The sequence below is a fragment of the Argiope bruennichi genome, chromosome 9 (genome assembly GCF_947563725.1).
Source record: "Argiope bruennichi chromosome 9, qqArgBrue1.1, whole genome shotgun sequence".
NCBI classification, from domain to species: Eukaryota; Metazoa; Arthropoda; class Arachnida; order Araneae; family Araneidae; genus Argiope; species Argiope bruennichi.
Window position 1 is genome coordinate 70,026,311 of NC_079159.1, and position 22,469 is coordinate 70,048,779.

General features: G+C 28.7%; 1 protein-coding gene across 2 annotated transcripts in view; it reads left to right on the forward strand.

The window, feature by feature from the left end:
- LOC129984692 (hemicentin-2-like) overlaps window positions 1–22,469 on the forward strand; it is a 580,433-nt gene that overhangs the window by 553,851 nt on the left and 4,113 nt on the right. For both annotated transcript variants that reach the window (XM_056094630.1, XM_056094631.1), the window contains 4 exons: window positions 13,452–13,580; window positions 17,994–18,021; window positions 18,131–18,216; window positions 20,506–20,642. In XM_056094630.1, coding sequence (XP_055950605.1) covers window positions 13,452–13,580; window positions 17,994–18,021; window positions 18,131–18,216; window positions 20,506–20,642 — 380 coding nt within the window. The remainder of the gene's footprint in view (window positions 1–13,451; window positions 13,581–17,993; window positions 18,022–18,130; window positions 18,217–20,505; window positions 20,643–22,469) is intronic.

The window sequence follows — 22,469 nt, forward strand, 5'->3', positions numbered from 1 at the left end:
GTATTCGCTATACGTTGATTTAATTTATAACACCTTCAATGGTTTAAAAAAATCTTTTCAGATTATAGTAGTTTATCTTCTGCTGCCTTGGTTAGTGTCCCACTCTCGCAGCCATCAAAATAACTGGTCGTATCAGGATCTTAAATATCGATTTTTGTTGTTCTGTTCAGAAAGTTTGATTTCTGAATTCTTTTTATCCATAAAAACTTCATAATCAAATATAGCTGTTGCCGATTTGAAGGAACTTATAAGTTATGCTTTTAGAAAGAAATCTGCAAGCTTTTTAAAAATTACTATTTTGATATATTTGCTCAAGAATGCAATTATTTATATTATTTAAATAATATTCATGTTGTTAGGGCAGTAATCTGTGCTACAAATATAGTAGGAATACGTTCCGTGCTTGAGTTTTGACAAGATGGAATTTTTTTATATATATTTATAGTTTACTAATGGCTCAATATAACCTTTCCCGAATTAAATATTCTTTTTCTAGGTAATCATCTCATTCTACTGCCTGACTCCTTCCTCCTATATCTATTCCTTTTCTAACTCTCTCTAACACTCTTCCGAAAATAAAAATGATTAAGAGAATGATATTTTTATTCTTTAATATTTTTGGCTGCTTTTAACGGTGCTAACTAATAACTAAAGGCAACTTAGTTGCTTTATCATTGAATGCTTACTACGTAAGAAACGTTAATTTTTCTTTGAATGGCCTTGCCTTGTTTGATTTCTGGTATATTTACACATTCCTTTCAGAAATGCATGAATTATCTCTGAATTTAATCTCCGTGTCAGCTTCTTTTCAGAAATGTTCAGCAGCTGACAAAATGTTTAAAGTTTTCTACTCAACATGTTTTCTTTTATTTATATATTTTTAGTTTACTTAAACTTTTTTTCTGAAAAAGTCCAGGATCTATCGTTGAAGTTTATTCTTGGATAACTTTAACTTATTTTATCATGAATGTCAAGGTTCTTTTTTAAGAATTACTTTCTCTACGCTTTCTAAAATTCTTTATAAGTTAGAGAATTCTCAAGGAACAACAAATCTTGAATTCTGTAATAAATTGAAGTTTTATACATTGTTTCCTTGTTGAAGAAAGAAATACTATAGAAACTTCTGCGATCAATAATCGCAAAACATGCTTCTTCCATTAAGAGAAATTTTAAATTTATGGTGACTTTGAAACATTAGAAAACAATAGTCTTACATTATTTTCCGAGCTACTGACATATTTTCAAAGTTCTTTTTGTTTTTCCTACTCCTTTTACCGAATTTTTACTTTATCAAAACCCAACTTTTTGTTGTTGTTATTTTAAAAGTTTTTAAATTTGTTTGGTGCGTCATTTACTTGATAGTTCCTTCAATACATAAGATACTACTTATACGCTCTATAAGACATAGAAAAGAATTAAATCTGTATTTTAAACTGAATGTATTTTGTAGCATGCAAATTTTATTTAACTCGTTTTAATGGTTTACCGGATTTCAAAGCGACTTAAAGTAACTTTGCAAACAGATCGGGGAAAATAAAAAGATGCCGAGTTAGCCATAGAAAAGTTTTTAAAACTCTATCTTTTAAAAACATGCAAAATGATTTAAAAAGTCAGATAACATTTCAAGAGTAAGACAGTTACACAGGAGCATGTCATTTGTACAATATAACATGAATATTGTAACGATTCTGTAACATTGCTTTTCTGAATTGTTAGTATATAATCGCTGAAAAGAGGGACTGACAGATATTCTTGGTGGATACCAGATCGAGGGCACTAATCTTGCTAACAAATGTGGCAACAAAAATGAAGATTCTGGAAAATAGAAGAATTATGGCGACATCTAATAAGAAACGAAATTCAGAGTTCAGTCTAGAAAATCCTATAACTATTGAAAGACTATAAAAAAAACACCAAGCGTTTACTCGAGAAATGATTTCTCAGTTTAAAGTGTTGATCTCTCATTGAGTTTTCTAGCTGCACTTTGAGTGCTTTGTGTTGCTATTGTTTAATAACGATTTGCTGTTTACGTGTATGTTTATGTTCACTTCGGCTGTGTTAGCGCTACCTTTGTCCCGTGTTTTCCTTTGGAATAAGCGTCTTCACATGTTATCAAACTTGCTGGACATCTCGTTGTGCGCCCACCGAACAATTTCCGTGATGATACGAACACAGGAAATGACTTTTATAGATAATTTTTTACCATTATATGAGGTTAAAAGAAGGGATACATCAGATGCATCAGCATAACTATAGGTTTAGAAATTCAATAATAGTACAAAAATACACTGGCATAAATAATGACATGCGGGACATATATTGCTTCGATTGACAAGTCCTTTGGACACTTATTTTAAGTAATCTAAAGTTTTGTTGTTGATTCTGCATCTTACTTACAACTGAAATGAGATTTTCAGTTGTAGAAAATAATTTATAAATAAATTTCTAATTTTTTTAAGTTTGAGGGAATAATTTAGAGATAAAATCTTTTTCATAGTTTAATAAAGGAATATAAAAACATAAAATTATTAATATATTAAATTAATATGTATTTTAATTTATTTTAGTATAAATATAAATTAATATAATATATAAAATTAATATAATTTAGCTTAAAAATATTAATATAGGTCGATATTTACTTTTTAGGTTTTATTTTATAGTTTTTTTGGGAAAAAATCTTAAGAATGGAATAAATATATATATAATTTATACATACTATTATAATTATATAAACATATTATATACAGGGTGTCCCAAAAAAATGTATACACATTTTAGCAGCTGATAACTAAGTTATTTTTTCTTTCTTTACAAACTGAACCCATTGGACCAAGTCCCCCCCCCCCGAGCAGACTTGAATTTGAAGAAAGGAAATTTATTCTAAAATGCTACTGGAAGTATGAAAATGCAGTAGAAGTGCAAAGACAATTTAAGAGGGAGTTTAACAAAGAACCACCTACACGAGTTACCATCACTCGAATTAGACATAAGTTTGAAGCTGATGGAACTGTTCAGGACGTCCATAAACCTGCAACAGTTGTTCAATTGAGGGCAACCATTGAACATGAATGTACGAATATCCCAAGGGAATTGTTCCATCATGTGTGCGATTCCATCGCTTCGCGTTGTCAGCAGTGTCTGGAGCAGAACGGACATCAGTTTGAGAACATGCGATAACAAGACAATAGAATGATATTTGTAGATTCTTTTACATGTTGAAAATTATTCGAATTATAATAACCCCCAAATTTACAATTATTTAAAGTGTGTATACATTTTTTTCGGACACCCTGTATTTGCATAATAATTAGCTGTTAACATCATCAGAAGAATTATTTTTAATCTTTCGTTTCATTTAATGTTTTATTATTAGGCGAATGAATTATAATTTAGTGAGTCAATATTAGATTTATCAAAATTACATCTAATTATAACCTTATGCATTATTTTTTAAAAGAAGAAAGGAATTAACATTTTTTGGGACAATATGCATTTCATGAACTGATGAATTCTTTTATAAACGAAATAACATAATTTAGCTCTACCAACTCTGAAATATATTTAATTGACTGTAACAATTACATTTATTAAATTATTCAAAATTATTGAAGAATTAAAATAAATTAGACTTTTAAGTTAATCCAGAAGGATTTTAGGCATTTAAAGGATGATATAGAGTCTATATACATATTTTTAATGCATCTTATTAAGGCCTCCTTCAAAAATCTTATAACATTATCAATGAAAAAAATCCCATAGTTTACAATTGAATTATAATTTAATGAATATTAATGAAATGAATATTTAATGAAATTACATTTAACTACGACTGTGTTCATTCTTTTTAATATATTAAAGAAATTCGCCTACTTATTGCAACAATATGCATTTTACGTATAGATGAATCCTCGTATTAACGAAGTAACATAATAATAAACCATATCTTTATTATTTGTAATTAGTACGATTCCCAAGTTACAAAGAATGTGTTAATTAAATAACATAATGAGAGTGAAGTGTTTTGCAATTTATTGAATTTATTTCTTATTAATATGGATTATCGCCAGTAATGAAAGTTAATTTTTTTTATTGGAGAGGTGATTGAATGTCAGGTATTAATTTGTAGGATTTCAAAGTACCAACGAGCAAATGGGTATATCATTTTTTTTATAACTGCCTTTCGAGACTTCCTGCAAATATTTCAAATAAAGTTACATTCAAATTTTTAGTTTAATAATTCACAGATTATCAGTTTTAACTGCAATCATATAAATCGATATAATGAATAACGATTTAATGAATCGATATAAATGAATAATTCATTTTTATATTGAATTAATTATTCATATAAAATTATTCATATTATTCAGTTGTAAAATTAATTCTGAACTAGGAATGTTAGTTGAAATTTTATTTATGAAAATTAAATTAATCACTATTTTTATAATAAAAATTATTCTATATCATGTCAGATGTAATTTGCGATACATTAAATTTTTCAGTCATAATTTTCGAAAAAGCAGTAATGCATAAGTGTACTCATTAAGTGCACTGCATTCATTTAAAATATATGTTCAATTAAAATTCAGGTTTCATTTTTAAAACAAAATTATTTTAAAATTTTATAACTTTTAATTTTTGAGTTCGATGTTTTTTTGTTTTTTTTTGTTTTTAAGAAATAATAAAAGACGCAGATCGCATCCTTTGATGCAGTTATATCTTTTATAAATGTTTACATATTTTTTTATCAATATTATAAAAAATAAAGAAATTTTCTGGTTATTTTTTATAGATCTTTCACTCATTAAAAAGGTGAAATTTAAGTTCAATGACATTTGCAATTGGTTGGAAAATTAATTGGTCAAATATGTAATATTGATAATAAAATTGATAAGATTTATGACATTTTATTAATTTATTATTTATTAGATATTTAATTTCGGTAATTGCAAAATATTTTTAAAAATTGTAGATTTCTGTGCTTGCAAATTAATAAAACAGTGGGAACATTTTTTTTTCAATAAAGATTCCAAGACACAATATTTTTTTGCGATCAATTTTATCATGTTCATAATTTATCTCGCGAAAATTAAACGCATAAAAAGACTTAAATTGCCAATTATATTTCATTTCCGAAATCTTCCCATTCCTTTATTTCGTTAAATAATAATTAGAGCCGTTTTATTAATTTGAGCTATATGACTTAAAGAAATTTGCCACCTCATTAACACCATAACTAGAAATTTTGCCGCCAATAGTCCAATAAAAATACCTACCTAGTAAAGTATTTGAAATTTAAAAAAAAAAAAAAAACTTATTTGCTAATTGGTGTCTTTACAGAATAAAACTTCGTAAATAAGTTTCCATCATCGGTGATCTAACACAGGATTAATTTTAAGATTTACATCATATATATAAAATAATATATTTTGGTTCTGTATTATTATTTATATACGTGAAAAAGTGCAACGTATTTACGAACATATTTAAAATTATAATTAATTTTTTATTCGAAATTAAAACTGGTATAATAAATTGTATTCATATCTAATCTACAGCTAAATTAATCTTTCGGATAAAATGAATCCGATAACAATTTTCATTTACATCAGTAATTTCCTTAAGGATTCAAATTCTCTATTTTAAAAATAATCGGTCATAAGTAAACAAAATCATTTGCCAATTTTAAATTGAATACATTTTGGTTATTTAACTCGTTAACAAATTGGAATGTCTTTCAGAAATGAAGTCATTTCATATGATGATATAATCACGTGACAAGCACAACTTTGTATGCCATCTAATTATGAAATTAAAGGTTATATTGTACTTGACAATTCGCTTACCATTTACATTCTTACATTCTGCTTTGTACTTACATTTTGCTTTTATATTTTTAGCGGGATTTTTGCTTTTATATTTTTGTCACTATTTAACTTTTGTTTTCTAAAACTGAGAAGAGGAAACAGCGTTGTACGAGAGAACTTTTTCAACTTTTAATGTAACAATAGCTTATTATTTAACAGAAACATACGAAAAATATCGACCAAAATTTTTTCATAATAATGCATATTGTATTCATTTAAATATAAAAGTTTTTTTTCAAATATTTTGATATATAATGAGATAACTTATGAAAAAAGTACTCTAAAAACAATTATAGTAAAAGTAAATATATTATAAATTCAAAAAAAAAAAACTTCAATAAAGTTCCTATGAGACTTATGCCAGATATACTAATAAACCCGAGTGATTTTCATATAAATTGAAATTTAAATTCCAGTAAAGCAAACAACAAATGGAATATGAACTCTAATTTTAAAATTATCTGACAAAAGATAATATAAAATTAAAAAATAGCATTCACTACAAACAGCAAAAAGATTGTTTTAACAAGCAAAAATTTCATTATATGCGTTATCGATTCCGAATTTGAATGGAGCGATTCCTCCCTAGATAATCTCTTATACATGAATAGAATGCAATTATCTTTTAACAATCTATACAGAAACTAAACACGATACCATTACTTTTTCCCAAAAAAATTTTTTTTTCCATAATCTTTGTAAGCATTCTTCCCATGTCATGAACGCAACAATTCCCTATGCGACTCTAATGCTTGTCTTTTTGTTTAATGGGCGCAACAAAGAGGATAATTAAAGGTTCCAGAAATGGCACACACCCTGGTACTAATGAGCCTGGATTAAGAATGAGGCAAATGACACTTAAATGATTTAATTAATAAGAAATGTTTATGGATTTCAAGGTAGTTAAAGTTCATCTGTGAAGGTGGGGATGTTCTTGTGTAAGTGATGGATGTTGCCAATTACATGCTGCCTGTTATTTCCTCGGAACCTGTTATTGGGAGGTACAAATCATAGTGCAAAGTACCAATGATATAAAATTCATGTTTGCAAAACTCAGTAATTAAAGCTGTATTTTTTATATTATTATTATTATTTCTAAAAATGGACGGTGATTTAGTGCTGGGTGTTTGGTATCAAATAGTGAGGAAATGAGAAATGACCAAATTACCCTAATGGCCTTTGAAACGATTTTTCTTGTGGAGCCAAAAAGAGATGATTTATTGCTATTCTTCTATTGTTGATTATGAAGTACCGCAGGTAGTTGCCAGTTCAGTTGATTCACAAAGAAATTTATGGCAACTGCTTCCTGTTTCTGAGTTATATTCTTACAGGGCTCTAAATGATTCAACAGAATGTTTAAGAAAGGCCTGATCAGTTGTTGCACTGCTTTATTATTTATTAGTATTTAGAGAATATTAATTATATTAGTTTCCATTTAAATCTTTTACATATAGACCCATGTTTCTGATATATTGCCAAACATTTAAGCCATCTTATTTTAATTGTCCTGCATATGCTTTCTTCATTTTGTACATGAACCTTTCTAATGGAGACTGGTCCCATGATGTCACAGTACTATGAAACGAACGATTCATCTATCTCTAAATTTAGCATTACAGTAACTTTCTTTTTTTATTCGTTTTATAAACTACACAAATATTAAACAAATAACTCTTCTTTAGATTGTAGCTATGGAAAAAAATCATGCAATTAAATATTTACTGGAAATAATGAAAACAATTTGGATTTCAGGACTTAAATGTAATTTATTTTTGGAGATTAGGCACAAAAATTTTAAAAATTGTCAAAACTGAAGGGAAAAAATGAATGACTATTGAATGGATGATTATAATAGCAAATTTTTAAATTATGAAAAGATATAAAATTTATTTTTGTGCGATAATACTTTTGGCTGTTGTTGGGGAAAAACGCTAAAATTTCGCTCAAATGTTAAAAATTTCAAGAGAAAAATATCTCCAAGAGGCCTAGTACCACCCTACAAAATATATATATGAAACAAATATGGAAGCTGTAGGTCAAGGTCCGTAGAGTACTTATATATACACACACATACCCATCCATGCATCTTTATTATTTGTAAAGATAGAGATTAATATACATCTATTTATTGAATCTTATTTCAAAAACTTTTAAAATGCTATATTAATAATTTTATTGATTATGCATTGATTAATACCTTCATTGCAGGTAATTCGAAATGCAGCAGATTACCAGAGAAATTCATGGTGCTTACGATACACTGTATAAATTTTAAAAACTCTATACTTTTCAGCAATTGTTGATTTAAAAATTTTTTCAGTTTTAAATCGATTGATAGAATTGTCGCACCATTCAGCAGTTTCATTCTGTTGTTATAAATTTTTCCTGTCATTCACATCTCAATAGATTCAGTCCTCAAATAATGTATTGTTAAATTTCAGGTGAATACGTTTTTTGCAAAGTAAGGATGTATAATAAGTTTTTTAGCAGGCATTTGAAACTGAACATAGAACTATTAACCTAATAAATAGAAGGTTGAGGACAAATCTTTTCTCCCTCTTTACAAGGATTATTATTTTAAGGTCATAATTACCAGTAACGAGAAAGACGTTTTGCAATCTTTCAGATAACATAAACTCTAATAAGTATCAACTAGTATTGATTGTATTCGGTTTAATCTATTAAAATAAAGAAATTTTAATTATTTTTTTATTTTATTTAATTTATATTTCAATGGAATTTGATTAGTATTATTATATGAAAGATTATTGGAGGCTTTCATGAAATGATTGCAATAGCATAAGTAGTATGCTATTTTTAAAATCTAATCTGCAGACATATTTGAATTAATTTTGTCATAAGCCATTATAAAAATTTATTCAGAATACGAATGTGGTAAAAAATAAGAGTTTGTTATGGTACTAATTTTGCCAATGAAACTTAGAAAATTTGAACAAACCTTCCAATTTTATTATTAAAGATTTTCAATTAGTCAATTTTCAATAGTTTTATGATTTCAAATCATAAAACTATTTAGGTCTAAAAAGTGTATGTTCTCACTTTTTTTAAAGAATTCAATCCAGTACTATTCTATATAAGTATTTCAGTTGGTAAGTTGGCATTTGTCTCTAAGTTGCGCAATGGATTTCTGCGCAATTTCTTTTTCCAGAGCGGCGTGAAATTACGAAAATGCGATTTCATCTGCCTAGCATCTTTTAAAATTCTTAACATTAACAAGAAGATACAGAATTTCGGCATTTAATTCCTTCGTGTATGGCAAATGAGGATAGAATCAAGATACCTCCTTCTTCGAAAACTTTCTATTTTTGAAACTAGTTAAAGTGCCAATATTCTGCGATCAAGTGAAATTGACACACTACTTCCTTAAGAATTAACTATAAATAATGAACAAAATAAACCATTATTGTGTAATTTGTATTTTATTATCAGCAACACACACATATTCAACTAATTCGAATGCTCTATGATCAATAAAATCAAAAATGTATACGTAAAATTTTGTAGAGAAAGCAGTTATATATATATTAGAAACGAAGATGGGAACCCAAAGACTCTGACAAAACTTTTCTTTGAAGCTTTTGTAGCACTATAGAATAAATTTATTTGCCAGTGATGCATTTTAAGTGCTCCATATCAATTCAATCTCCTAACCTATTACATATCTTACAGGAGAGAAAAGACAAGTAACGCAGCATGATAATAAAGCGTGTACATAGTTAGATCATACAAGCTGTCTTTGTCACTTGAATGCGATATATCATTTTAATTTTTTTCACGCAGATTACGTTGCAGTTTCGTTGAAGACAAGAAGTCTATTGAATCATGAATTGGGTTTACTCTTTCTGGATGGTTAATTTATTAGAATACAGAAGTGTTAATAGAACATATTTATTTTTACGTAGACAAATCGCTAAAAATTGCAAACCGTCGCCAACTTGATGATTAGCAACTCGACGTTGCCATAATCTGAAAGTCACCAAGTAGAATCGAGAATGCAACCATCTTGGCCCCTTAAACATAATAAAGTTTGACTCCTTTGGTGTAATCTGAAAATCGCCAAATAAATCCAGAGACCATAAAAATAAACAAGTATTCTCTTAAGTTTTAGTATATAAAGGGAAAAGGGTATGTTTAGCTTAATTTCTCTTGTAGTTTTCCCTTCAAGCTGCAGCTGCCCTGTAGAAAATACTTTTGGGCGAAAATTATTTATTTTTCGTATATCTGTAATGGTTAAATTTCTTTAGGATGTTTTCATTAAATAAAAAAAAATAGTGTTTACCTTAATATTGAGGGATAATCGTAATGTCATATATAATTTTAAGGAAGAAACATTAGTTTACGTTTCCTTTTTTTCAAATTATTCGAAATGGAAACCAGATCGATTTTACCTAGATGTGTCATTCTTTGTGGTTATCTGAAATATTCCCTGATCCTGTCTCTCCCTTTAGCAATAAATTAAGCATGTAAAAAATGGCATGACTTAGTGATAAAGTCTCAGCATTAAACTCAGAACAACAGATTGGTTAATTTAATTAAAAGGAAGAATCACAAAATGTGTGTTCTTTGTGCATGTTAAATCTACTGCCTTAGATTCAAAGTCTTTTCAGTGGTGTAAAGAGAATATCTGGAGTTTCATGTACTTGCGCAGATGGCATCCTCGTCATCAGACCAAGATTCAAACAGGAATAACCCATCCTAAAATTGTCTTCAGGTTGTTTCAAAACTTATCGCTAAGCTCAGAGTAGTTATGTATTGGTAGAAAGCAATTGAACGTAATACTTAATTGAAACCACAGATTAATCGTATTAATTAGATTAAGTTAATGATAATGATAATACTAATGGTGATATACTTACTAATATGATAGTTATACTAATGATACTTAGTTAATTATACTAGTCCATTCACATGGTAAAGAAATGGCGATTCATATGTGTGCCGCTTATAAGAAAAGACTTGTTTTAAGAAAAAAAAGTATTCAACTCTTCCTTCAGGATTTCAGGTAATGGAATAGAAATTAATAATTGTCACTACATAAAGCCTCTTAAAATTGAGTTAGTGTTTCACCAATATACCTATATCATTAAAAATATATAGTTATATATCCCCAAAGGTGATACCATTTAAATAACGCTTTAATAAATTTAATGAAATGTTAAATAGATACTATTTTACTTATTATTATCTTAAAAAGTAAAAAAAATTAAATTAAATTTAATGCTTGGTTGTCTATTTTTGTTAATATTATTTATTTTGTTTCAGAACATTTAGTTATTGTATTTTCAGATTTCATAAAATGTATTTATTTTTTTAAATAGTAAAAAAAGTCGAAAAATAATTAGTTAAGAAAATTATTTCAGTAAATTTTTGAATTATGGTTTTATTTGTATTAATTTTTATTATGACAAACTCTAAAAATTCCGTTAAAAATAAAGATTATTATCTAATTTAACTTTAATACATAATTTTAATATTTTTTTATGTTTAATAGGCATGGGCTGTTAAGCTTTTGATATAGAGATATAATATCATTAGTAAATATATAGCACATGTAGATAATAGAGTGAGGTAGGTTTTAAATTATTTCAGATGTACTAGATATAATTATCTAAGCTAAAAAATCAAATAAATCATGCACAGTTCTTTAAATATTTATTGTCAATATAACTACAATTTTATATATAAACTAAGAAATTGTTTTGTGTCCACCATTAGGCTTAATATCGAAATACTTCTAAATATATCATTCATATTCATTTACTTTTGGCATTCATTTCTTCTGAAATTCTTTTAAAATTTATGTGAAAGTATATTGAAAGGATTTTAATAAAATAAAGAATTATAAATATAATTCCGATAGTAAATTTTGATATGAAGTAGTTATTAAAGCAAGTTTCCGATTTTAGTCTCCATTTTTGTTTACATTTTCCCTATATATTTGATAAAGATTTTGTGCCTTAGCCACAAATGAGAAAAGAGAGAAAGTAAGATTTTTTTTTTCTTTTCAAACAGACAGCAAATTGCAATGAATCTCCCACAATCTCTGCAAGACATATTTTCAGCAAAAGAATGCTCTTCTGCAAGAACAGTTTCCTACAATATACTTAACAGAAAGAAAAAGAAAAAAATCTTATTTAAGGAAGACTCCTTCTAATGACAGTATTATCAGAAGCACGCTATGATGTCGTTACAAACCTATTTGTCATTGAGAGATCGAAGGTTACAAGGCGGTTTCTTTGATAATTTCGGTCCATCTGTTTCTAGCAGTATCAATATGTGGTCTGTTTGTCTCCGTATGACTTCCTAGCAGGAGGCATTGAGCAATTCCATCTAACTATTCTTGTTACAATGGTCAATTTCCCACCATTGGTCTCAAATGGATTCGTATAAATAGACAAGTGAGTGGCCGGCATCGTACATAATTTAGGTTGTTTGCAATCGAAATGCGAATCTGGTAGATTAAGTGTATAGTCAACATTGAACAAAGGTGGAATTGCATGCAAGCGAAACGCGTGCTGGGGGTATTTAGCATACTCTGCAAAGGTAAACACGATTGATTCGGTTTTTAATAACATTGGTTTCAGCATCTGTATACATTTGCAAATGAAAGCCGAAATATGGATGGTTGGAAATTTGGATAACCTTGTGGTTTTGATTTTCTTTAGCCATACAAAGCAGAAATCTTGTTATCCGGTAGATTATTACCTATTTTCCATTATTGTGTACAATTTCTGAAGCTGCGTTATTACAAATTGTATATTATCCTATTACAACAATGAATTATAATACCATGCTTTTAAAAGTAAAGAATTATATTATTTTATTGTTCGATTATATTACATAATAAAACAGGATTCACAAGTATAGCATTTGAATATCGATTAAAAATAATGTTATTTGGGAAATTTATAATGTTATTAAATGGGATTGATTCGACATTGTATTCGATTATATATTTTCACTTTGTACACTTTACATTATGCATAGTACATTGCATAGTACACTTTTTATAATATCATACATATAACGTTTGAGCTATTAATACTAGGGTTTTTGCCCAATGTTTATGTCGAGTGACTGGGAAAAAATAATCAGATATTTTCTGTACACGCATTTTAACTCTATGCTTTATCTGTTATACTATTTTGAATTGGTGAAAAGTTTTATAATAGTCCAATTGTAATACAATCTTTGAAATGGAGTCGCAACATTTATTCATTAAATGTGTAACATAATATTTTTGACTGTGAGGAATTTATCGTAAATTAAGAATAGTACTGTCTGTAACTTATATGTCATATCATAAGATTAGTTCTCTGTTGGTTCATTTTTTTAAAATGCTATTTATTGCTTGCGATATCCCGTCAGAAACTGGCAGTAAATGGTTCAAATTGTCTACCAAGTGTGGACAAATCACTCAGGTTGAGGAATATTTAGCTCTAGTAAATTTAAACAAAGTTTTTCTGAAAGGGTTTTATATATAATTACTGTATTCATTTTCGTGCTACATAAATTGCCACTTTTGTAATTGTACTTATTTTGTCCATTTTATCTTTCCAGAAAACGTCTGGCAAGTCACTTTCAGTCCAGTCTTGATCGTCCTGGTGTCTGTCATTATTGGCTTTGTGGTGATAGCTATGATTGTAGTAATTGTCATGAAATGCAGAACAAGGCACGAGAGACATAAAGGTACACACATTCAGTAATTTAGTTATATTTAATAAAAAAATAAAATAACTATTCCATTTAGAAATTTTTTGAAAAATTGTTTGATTAGTTCCGCTAAGATTAGTTTCCTTGCTTTAGTCAAATGTTCCACTAAAATTTTTTGAGCTCTCAGCCTCAGCAAATGATACAAAGTTGGGTTTAAAATTACCAAACCAATTAAATAAACACTAAATAATTGGTAGGAAAAATTATTTTTTTTTTATCTTCTATTGTGTATTTTCTTGGACTTTACTTGGATTTGACTTTATAGTTAAACAAACGTATGCCTGGACATGAATACATTTTCTTACTTTCCTTCTACTCTTCATATTTGGTCTTAGACGAAAAAAATGGTGTGCTTGTCTTCTTGCTGCTATTCAGTGCTGGCCTTCGGAGCAATCATCTCCTCCCCTGCCCCCCCTTTTTGAATCGCAAAACTCTTGTGAGCGAATTTCAAGGCTTCAGATATCCATGATGGTTTAAGAACTTAGCAAACTTTCAAATGAGAAAACAACGTGAGAATGCTTGATTAGTTTATTGCAATTTTATGAAACAGATTTCGCTAAGCTGTATCTGAGTGAATACTTGCGCCTTCACATAATGTACAAAAAGGCAAAATGCAATAGATACATGATCTATTGCACTTTGTGTTCATGTTGTTTAAAATTGTGTAATCATGTTTTTGTTTATTAAAGGAAATTTTCCACTTACCAAGTTTTCCTAGCCAAGTTTAACTGTTATATATTCATATTTTATATACACTGAAATTGAACCTTTTCACAAGTGCAGTTTGTTACCTAGTAAATGTCATCTAATAAAAAGCTCTTTGAATCCATTATGGTTTTGAGAGAAAATATGCTATGGATTTTAGTATGACATTTAGCTCCTTTTAAAAAAAATTGTAAGTTGGTCTACTTTGGCTTTCAAAGTTTCGAACAAGAAAGAGTTATTTGCGTTGTATGTTAAGATACAAAAGGATGACACGTGACAATATAAGAAGATGGCACGTGATGATAAGAGGAGGAATCGTCATAGTGATGGCCTTGTATTGGCTTATTCACCGGGTGTCGCGAAAATGACTGATAAATTTTGAAAATCAATTATAAAATAGAATTTGATAGAAATGTATCGTTTTCGGTCTTACGCTGTGAAAAGCAGGGAATTTTAACCCCTTAAATAGCAAATTTAGTTAATATTACCACCGCCAAGTGACGCTCCAAAAAATTAAATAATGAAGTTTTCAGTATTACCCCCATTTGCAATATCAACGTGGCGCAGTCTGAGGCAAAAAATTCTTTTACTTTAATACCTAATGTTTTTCATTGAAGGAAAGAAAAAAAAAACATTGTTTGCAATCTTATAATTTGAGGTACGTTGCAATCTGAATTATAAAAAGCATGAATTTCTTCCAAAATAACAAGGACGGCAAACACTGTTTACAAGTTAGAAAAAATTGTATCGATTTTGTAATTTATCCAAAAAGCCCACATAAGAAATAGGGCGCGATTAAAAACCGTTCTGTCATTACTTCAAACAGTTCCCGTCATCTTACCTTCATTTATAAAGATACTTTTCGCCTCAAACGAAAGAAAAAGAGAAAATAAAAAAAGCACACATGATACTTCTAAAGAATGGAGCTCTATATTTAGTCATTTTTTTCTTTTCTTTTTTTGTGTTATTTATTTTTCTCCGCTTCAATCTTTTTGACCGAGTTTTCATCACTTTTTTGATACGATGTTTCCGATTTGAAGTGTGGTAGAAAATTTTCAAATTTGTTCTGTGGGGGAGGAGGGAGAAGTCAAGTTGTAATTCTTCCTGTGGGGTATTCATTATATACACATTAAAATGATATATGGGGAGTTTGCCAGAAAATGCTTAGAATTAAATCAAAATAATCTCAAACAAATTTCTTGAGATCGCTGTGAGGCTTCAACATTTTCATTTTTCTCATTTATTTTGAAATGTAATCTGCGATCTTGTGAAACCCAAACCGAAAGAAATACGATTAAATAATTCATGAGCGTAGAACTCATTGCAAACTTCCTCAGATATTTCTTATATATAGTGAAGCTTTGCACTGGAGTTGAATATATAACAGAAAGAAATCGAAAGAATTTTTGAAAAATTGAAATATTTGGAATTTTTGCAAATGTTTGTATAAATTTAGTGGACAATTTGAAGAAATTTAGTTTTATCTTCTGTAGGATTTAAAATTTTAAAATGTAAGCCTATTTTTACTTGGTATATACTGAACAAAATTCGGTTTATATTATATCAGATCTATTGCATAAGTGTATCACTTATTTTTAATTCAAAGTAATAGTTTTTATGCTGTCTGCATCATATTTTAAGAAAATAATTAATGGTTAAAGATTAAGGCAAAATTAGATTGGAAAAATTTTTGAAAACTTGAAAAATTTTTAATTTTTGACAAATGTTTTATATAAATTTAGGTGAGAATTTTAAAATTTCTGAATAAATTTAGTTCTGTAGGATTTAAAGCTTTAAAATGTAAGCTTGTTTTTATATAAAGTATACAAAAAGAAATTTGGTTTATATTATATCAGATCTATTGTATAAATGTATTGCATATTTCTGATTCAACGTAATAGTTTTTATGCTGTATGCATCATAATTTAAGGGGATAATTAATGGTTTATGAATTAAGCATAATTAATGGATTGAAATTTTCTTTTAAAAAATGAAATATTTGGGAAATTTGGCAAATATATGCATAGATTTAGGTGAGAATTATAAAATCTCTGAAGAAATTTAGTCTTCTCCTCTGTAGGAGTAAAAGCTTTAAAATGTAAACATGCTTACGTACTGTATACAGAACGAAATTGAGTTTATATTATATCAGATCAATTGCATAAATGTATAATATATTTCTATTTCAAAGTAGATAGTTCTTATGCTGTATGCATCATCGTTCGCTGCCCATTCTTTGCTATCTCTTGATTATAATAGAGAAAGGGTCTTCTAATGAAATAGATGTTTTGGTAAAATTATATTTTATTTGTAGCTCACAGGCGCGCAATCTGGCAGTCAATGTGCAATATAATTACATTTAAAATATTTCTCCCTTAATTCTTTTCAACAGCAATGCAATTGTCGAAGGGATTCTATTTGTAAAAAAGGTATCCATTTTTAAAATTGAATTCAAAGCTAGAAAATTATAAAATACTATTAAAAGAGCATGACAAAATTATAAAAAAAATATCCTTTGCTAGAATTTTCAAATAATATAAACCAGAATTCACCAATCTTCTAAGCAAGAACTCAATTTCAAATATCTTTATTTAAAAAATTTTGAGGGCTATTTTAAATATTTCAACAATGGTGGACAAAAATAATTGTATCTTTGTCGAAATTGTTCGTTATAATATTAGATTAACTCAAAAATATTAATCTAAATAGTCATTTGCCTAAATTTTACGGAACAGTTCTTTAATGAATAGTGTAGAAAATTCATTAGCTGAATCTTTCATTCATTAGCCTTTACTCGTTTAAAAAATTTCCTCTCGCAAGCTGGAAGGTAAAGGTAGATTCCTTTACATCTAAGTTATTATCTGGCAACATAAATTGTTGAGGTTAGAAACAGTCAAAATTGGAGCCTGAAAATCACTTTTCAGCCCCTAACTTCTAAGATATTGCAATTATCGAAAAACTTTAAATACAGAAGTTGCTCGTCTTATTGAGGCGCTAATTTGGTTGATTGAATTTATTTTTCTATCTTCAATATTCAGAAAGTTATTGCGAAATGAAAATTTCCACCCCCACCCCCACCATTCTCATCCTTTTTGAGCTAGAGGAGCCATTTACGAAATCCTCCGAGTTTTTTATTACATTTCTAACAATCTATTCCAAGGCAGTTAAAAACCAAACAAAATTACTCTAGTTATACTGTTTACAAAATAACATAGGCAAAGCGTTAAACGGATAAACGGTGGTTTGATGGTCTAAGGACATTGATCGGTAAAGAGTTGAAGTGATTTTCCCTAAGTCTTGACATGAGAACCATTGCAATAGGTAGTCTTCCTATAGGAGTCTATCTAAAACATTAATTACCGATATTATCGGAGTGTGTGAGATATACGTACTGAAACGATATGGCTGCTATTGGAATTCAAACTTGTATAGAAAGCGAAAAGTTTTCGATAGTAAACAGCAAGGCTTTAATTTGAATATAGAACATATATCTGATCATCTCTGTAATAAAAGAATGATTGCAGTTAATTCATATTTTTCTAAAAATATACTCTATAATTGTGGATGAACGATTCCAATAAAGAAGATTTAATCTCAATGAGTATCAAAAAGACATTTTTTTTATTTTGTAACATTGTTTTACTTTTGTTTAATCAATTCTAATGCATTTATTTTCCACTATAGGGCAAATTCTTCCAAGGAAGGCTTACAAGTAAGTTATGCCAAAATTCATTACATTTACTTCCTAATTTTCCATACCTTTCCATATATAAGTACCACGATTGGGAAATATACTTTTTTTTTTCTCGTTTTTATTATAGGCTTCAGCCTGGATTAAGCAAGGAAGAAGAAAATAACGAAGCTGGCAAGAGTCCAGGAGAAGAAAAAGGACCCGATATTATACCTGGTACAATAAAATCGCATTTTTATCCTATAAAAGCCAAATAATAATTACGGAATATTCATTTTCGTATTATATGAATTTTCATTGGATATATATTTTAGAACATAATTCTAGGCAAAACTAATACATTTTACATGCAAGTATTTGGTGAGTGTAATTCATTTGACCCAAATAAATATTGCTCCCCGTAAGACATGCTTCATTGTGGCGATTAACGTACGACCAATAAGCATATTAGCGCTATTTTCCCATTCGCAGTAATTATATTTCATATGGCAACATTTTTTCCCTTCTTTTTTGTTAACAAAATTGTGGGCAAAAGAGTTCAATCACAAGTATGATTCCATAGATTGTAAGTAGATGTTTTATATTTCACTGATGCTGTGGTTTTAATGCTTAAATATTAGTTGCCAGCTTTGGCAATCAGTCAGTTCCCAGAGAATATTGGCTGTATTCGATTGCAATTAAACTTCTTATACAGCATTTAATGTTCATTATTCCCTTAATAAAGTATTTTTAATCAATTTCAGATAAAGCCATATTAATAGCCTTACACCTGCTCTGTCTCTAATGTACATAAACATCCCTAATGGAATAGAGTCCTATGATATACAAATACCTTTAAAAATTTAACTCTGCTGGTAATGCGTCTTCTAATTGCATATTTTTTGATGGACTGGAACCTAATTTCTTATTCTTCGTAGAAATTTTTAAAAAAAACAGTAACTTATCTTCTTTCATTCTCAGCAATGGAAATTTGATGATAATATGGAAAGTATTTATATTTCATTACAATGAAAAAATTAACTTTATTTGAAAAAGAAACTAAGTTTTATAAAAATTATCCACATTCTGAAAACAAAATTACAATAAATATTGGTATTATGAAAAAAAGAGGTACAAATATTATATTTGCTCAGTAATATTTCTGGAATTACGAAGGAAAATTGCCAGAATCTCGTTTAATTTTTGATTAGAATTTTAATTAAAATTTTAAAATTAATTATTTGAGGGTCACAACTCTTCCCTCTAAATAACACTTGTAGAAATTTGGGTAAACTAGTTAAAACCATCTAAGTTATCGAGCGCCAATAAACAAACATACCCACACAATCCTCTTTATTATTGGTACAGATAAAGATTACGTTATTCTCAATTATTGTACTTGGTTTCTATTAACCTACAGGTATTTTAATCTATTTAAATTTTTTTTAAATATTTATTCAATGTTTTGCTTGCTTTTGGTTACATTAATGTTCCGTTTTAAAGCAACACTAAGGCTATTTCTGGACGGACCTCATCATTTTGAACCGCGGTCAGATGACGAGGACGACACCTGAGTTGGCACCCCCCTCTCCACACCACGCCACACCAGGGGGAGGACGTTTGGCCAGGACGTTTAACGTGCACCAGACCCGCTTACACGACGGGTCTTCGGTGGAATCAGGTCTCGAACTTGAAACCCTCCGGTTCCGAAGCCGAGAACTTACCAGCAGGCCACCGCGGCCCCTATTCAATGTTTTGCAACAAGAGACAAAAATTCTAGCAACATTACATTTAGGCTGGTTAAATATTGATTCAAAGAATTATTGGTTAAGTATTGATACTTACAGTACTGTGCAAATTAATTGAGACAAACACAAAAATTTTCAAAAATGTTGTTTTATTAGTATAGGTTAATTTACATGCACGGTATAGCAATCTAATACAAAAGCTCCTTTAGCTTGAATGAGATCCTGTACACGGTTTGGGATGGATTCCACTAAATTAGAACATACATTTTTGATCTCGTCATCACGAAACCAAACTTTTATAGCATTCTCAATCATTGTTTTCTTTGTTGAGCAGTCCACTTTACTCAAACGTCTCTTTACAATGCTCCACAAATTTTCGATGGGATTTACAACAGGAGAATTACCAGGCAAATCCAAAACTGTTATTTTCTGTTTTTGAAAAAAAAAAATGTTGTTAGCTTAGAAGTATGGCATGGAGCAAGATCTTGTTGAAATGCAGTTGAAACCGGTTTGACGCAGAAAATCTCCTAGAAAGGAACAATTTTCTTTAAAAATATGCTTGTCCCAATTAATTTGCAAAGTACTGTAAAATATTGATACCAAATTTACAAATAGAAATTAAATTATCGCTATTATAAAGCGTTGTATGAAAACAAAACATCTCGGGTTTTTTTCCAGACTGTGCATATGATAAATATTCAGTAACTATTAATTCTAATGCAATTCCAATGCATTTTTCATGCATTTAGGAATAAATTTATTTGTTATTTCTCAACAGATGTAAGCATCCCTTCAGAGCAGAGTGCAGAGGAAGGATTGGACAAACATTTCTTGGCTGATGCCGCCAGTATGCAGCTGATGGGCGTCAACGGATTAGGCCAAACAATCACCACTATTAGCAGGCCGCCTAGACAGGTAACTATCACCTTTTACATATTTAATGTACTTTCGTTTTATCACATAATTTATTTTAATAATGCATGGAATGTTACCATCAGGATTTATCTAATCAAACTATCATAGGTAATAAATTGCCTTAATGTAACCATGTTGAACGATTATAATCCGAGGTTTTTATAAAAGTAGCTTCAGTTTATGTCTGCATTCCTGAAAGATAAAGTTAGGTAATTGATGCATTTTATTCTCTGAATAAAACTATTTATTTTAATTAATTTTAGTGTTAAAATTAAAAAGAAGTATAGTGTCGTAGTAAGAAACTGAAAGACAGTATCTTTGAAGGCAATTGGAGTGTAGTTATATAAAAATGTAATGAATCTCAATTAGTGAAAGAATCAATAAAAAATAGAAGTATTTTGTATCGACAGAAAATGTTATTGAGTTTAATCGTGTTATTAAAAAAAAAAACTATCTAGTTACCCATTTTGAGATCTAGTCATATTTATAGAACATTATAAAGAAAGGAAACTAATGACACAATTTAACAGAATTCATTGTCGTTTCTAATGAATTCTGCTAAATTGTATCATTCATAGTTGCGTAATGTTCATATTCGTTACGCAACAGTTACGTTATTGTTTCCCAAAGTTTGAAGGAGCTTAATCGTATCTTGCCCATGTTCAATACATTCGCAATTCAAAGAGTATTTGGTTTTCTATTTCATACGCTTACTTAATTATAATGCAATCGTTTGAATTAGGTTTTTAGTAGATTAATGTTTAACTAGAAAGGAGTAATTTTGATTAAGTAAAGTAATTTTTTTTTAAATTTCCAAAAATGAAGACTTACATGCATTTGTTTGCTACAAGAATATTAATTAGTATTCAAATTGTAAACATGATAGCTATCAAATGTAAATTTTTCATTGTTAGCACATAATATTTACTTTCTGTGGAAGTAGAAGGTTTTACTACATAATATTTTATTTCAAAATTAAATGTAAATAAATGGACATTCACTAATTATTATGGTCAAAGAGTATTTATTTTTTTAAGTTATTTTTTCTTAAGATTAAATATTTTAATTCTAAAAAGATAACGCATAATTTTACCTTACTTGCTCTAGACATAAAAGTCTACAGAATTTTGCAGTTGTTGTAACAAAGATTAAAAAGGGAATTGATGTCTTTTGAAAAACTATATTATATATAATATGTATTCGATATATAAAAAAATCAGTGCACCGCCACTTGCTTATTTTTTAAAAATAAAAATAAGGTATTAATTAACGGCGAAAGAGCCAAAGTTTGCCAAATGTAGCAACGAATCCAAATTGCCATTGCAACCCTATGAGGATGCTTCTAACTTAAGAGACAAAAACAAGCATCTGTTTAGGCTGTTTATACAAAATTAAAAGAAGGAAAAGTGTATTTTTTTAATAATGTTATTATACAAAATTAACCCCAACGAATCGTCAGTCCTTCACTGTTCATTAATAAGGAAATGAAATAGAAGTATTAATTTTCTTCGCGATTGAGATTATTATTACCTAATTTAAAACCTTTAAAGGGTACTTGGTTAAAATGACGTATAGCTAAACAAACTTTATTTACTGAAACCCTTGAATGTGATAGGTTTTTATCGGCTGTTAAAGTTACAAAGCTTTCAAATAAATGCATTTCAAAGGTTTCTTATGCAAATTGCTGAAAGCCGAGCCGACAGTGTAAAATGACTACTTCACTGCGAGGATTAAGTTTTAAATATATGTTTAATTTATAATATTTAGTTTTTTGCTTGAATATGCAATTATCTCTCTATTATGTAAAAATTTACGTAAAAAATTCCG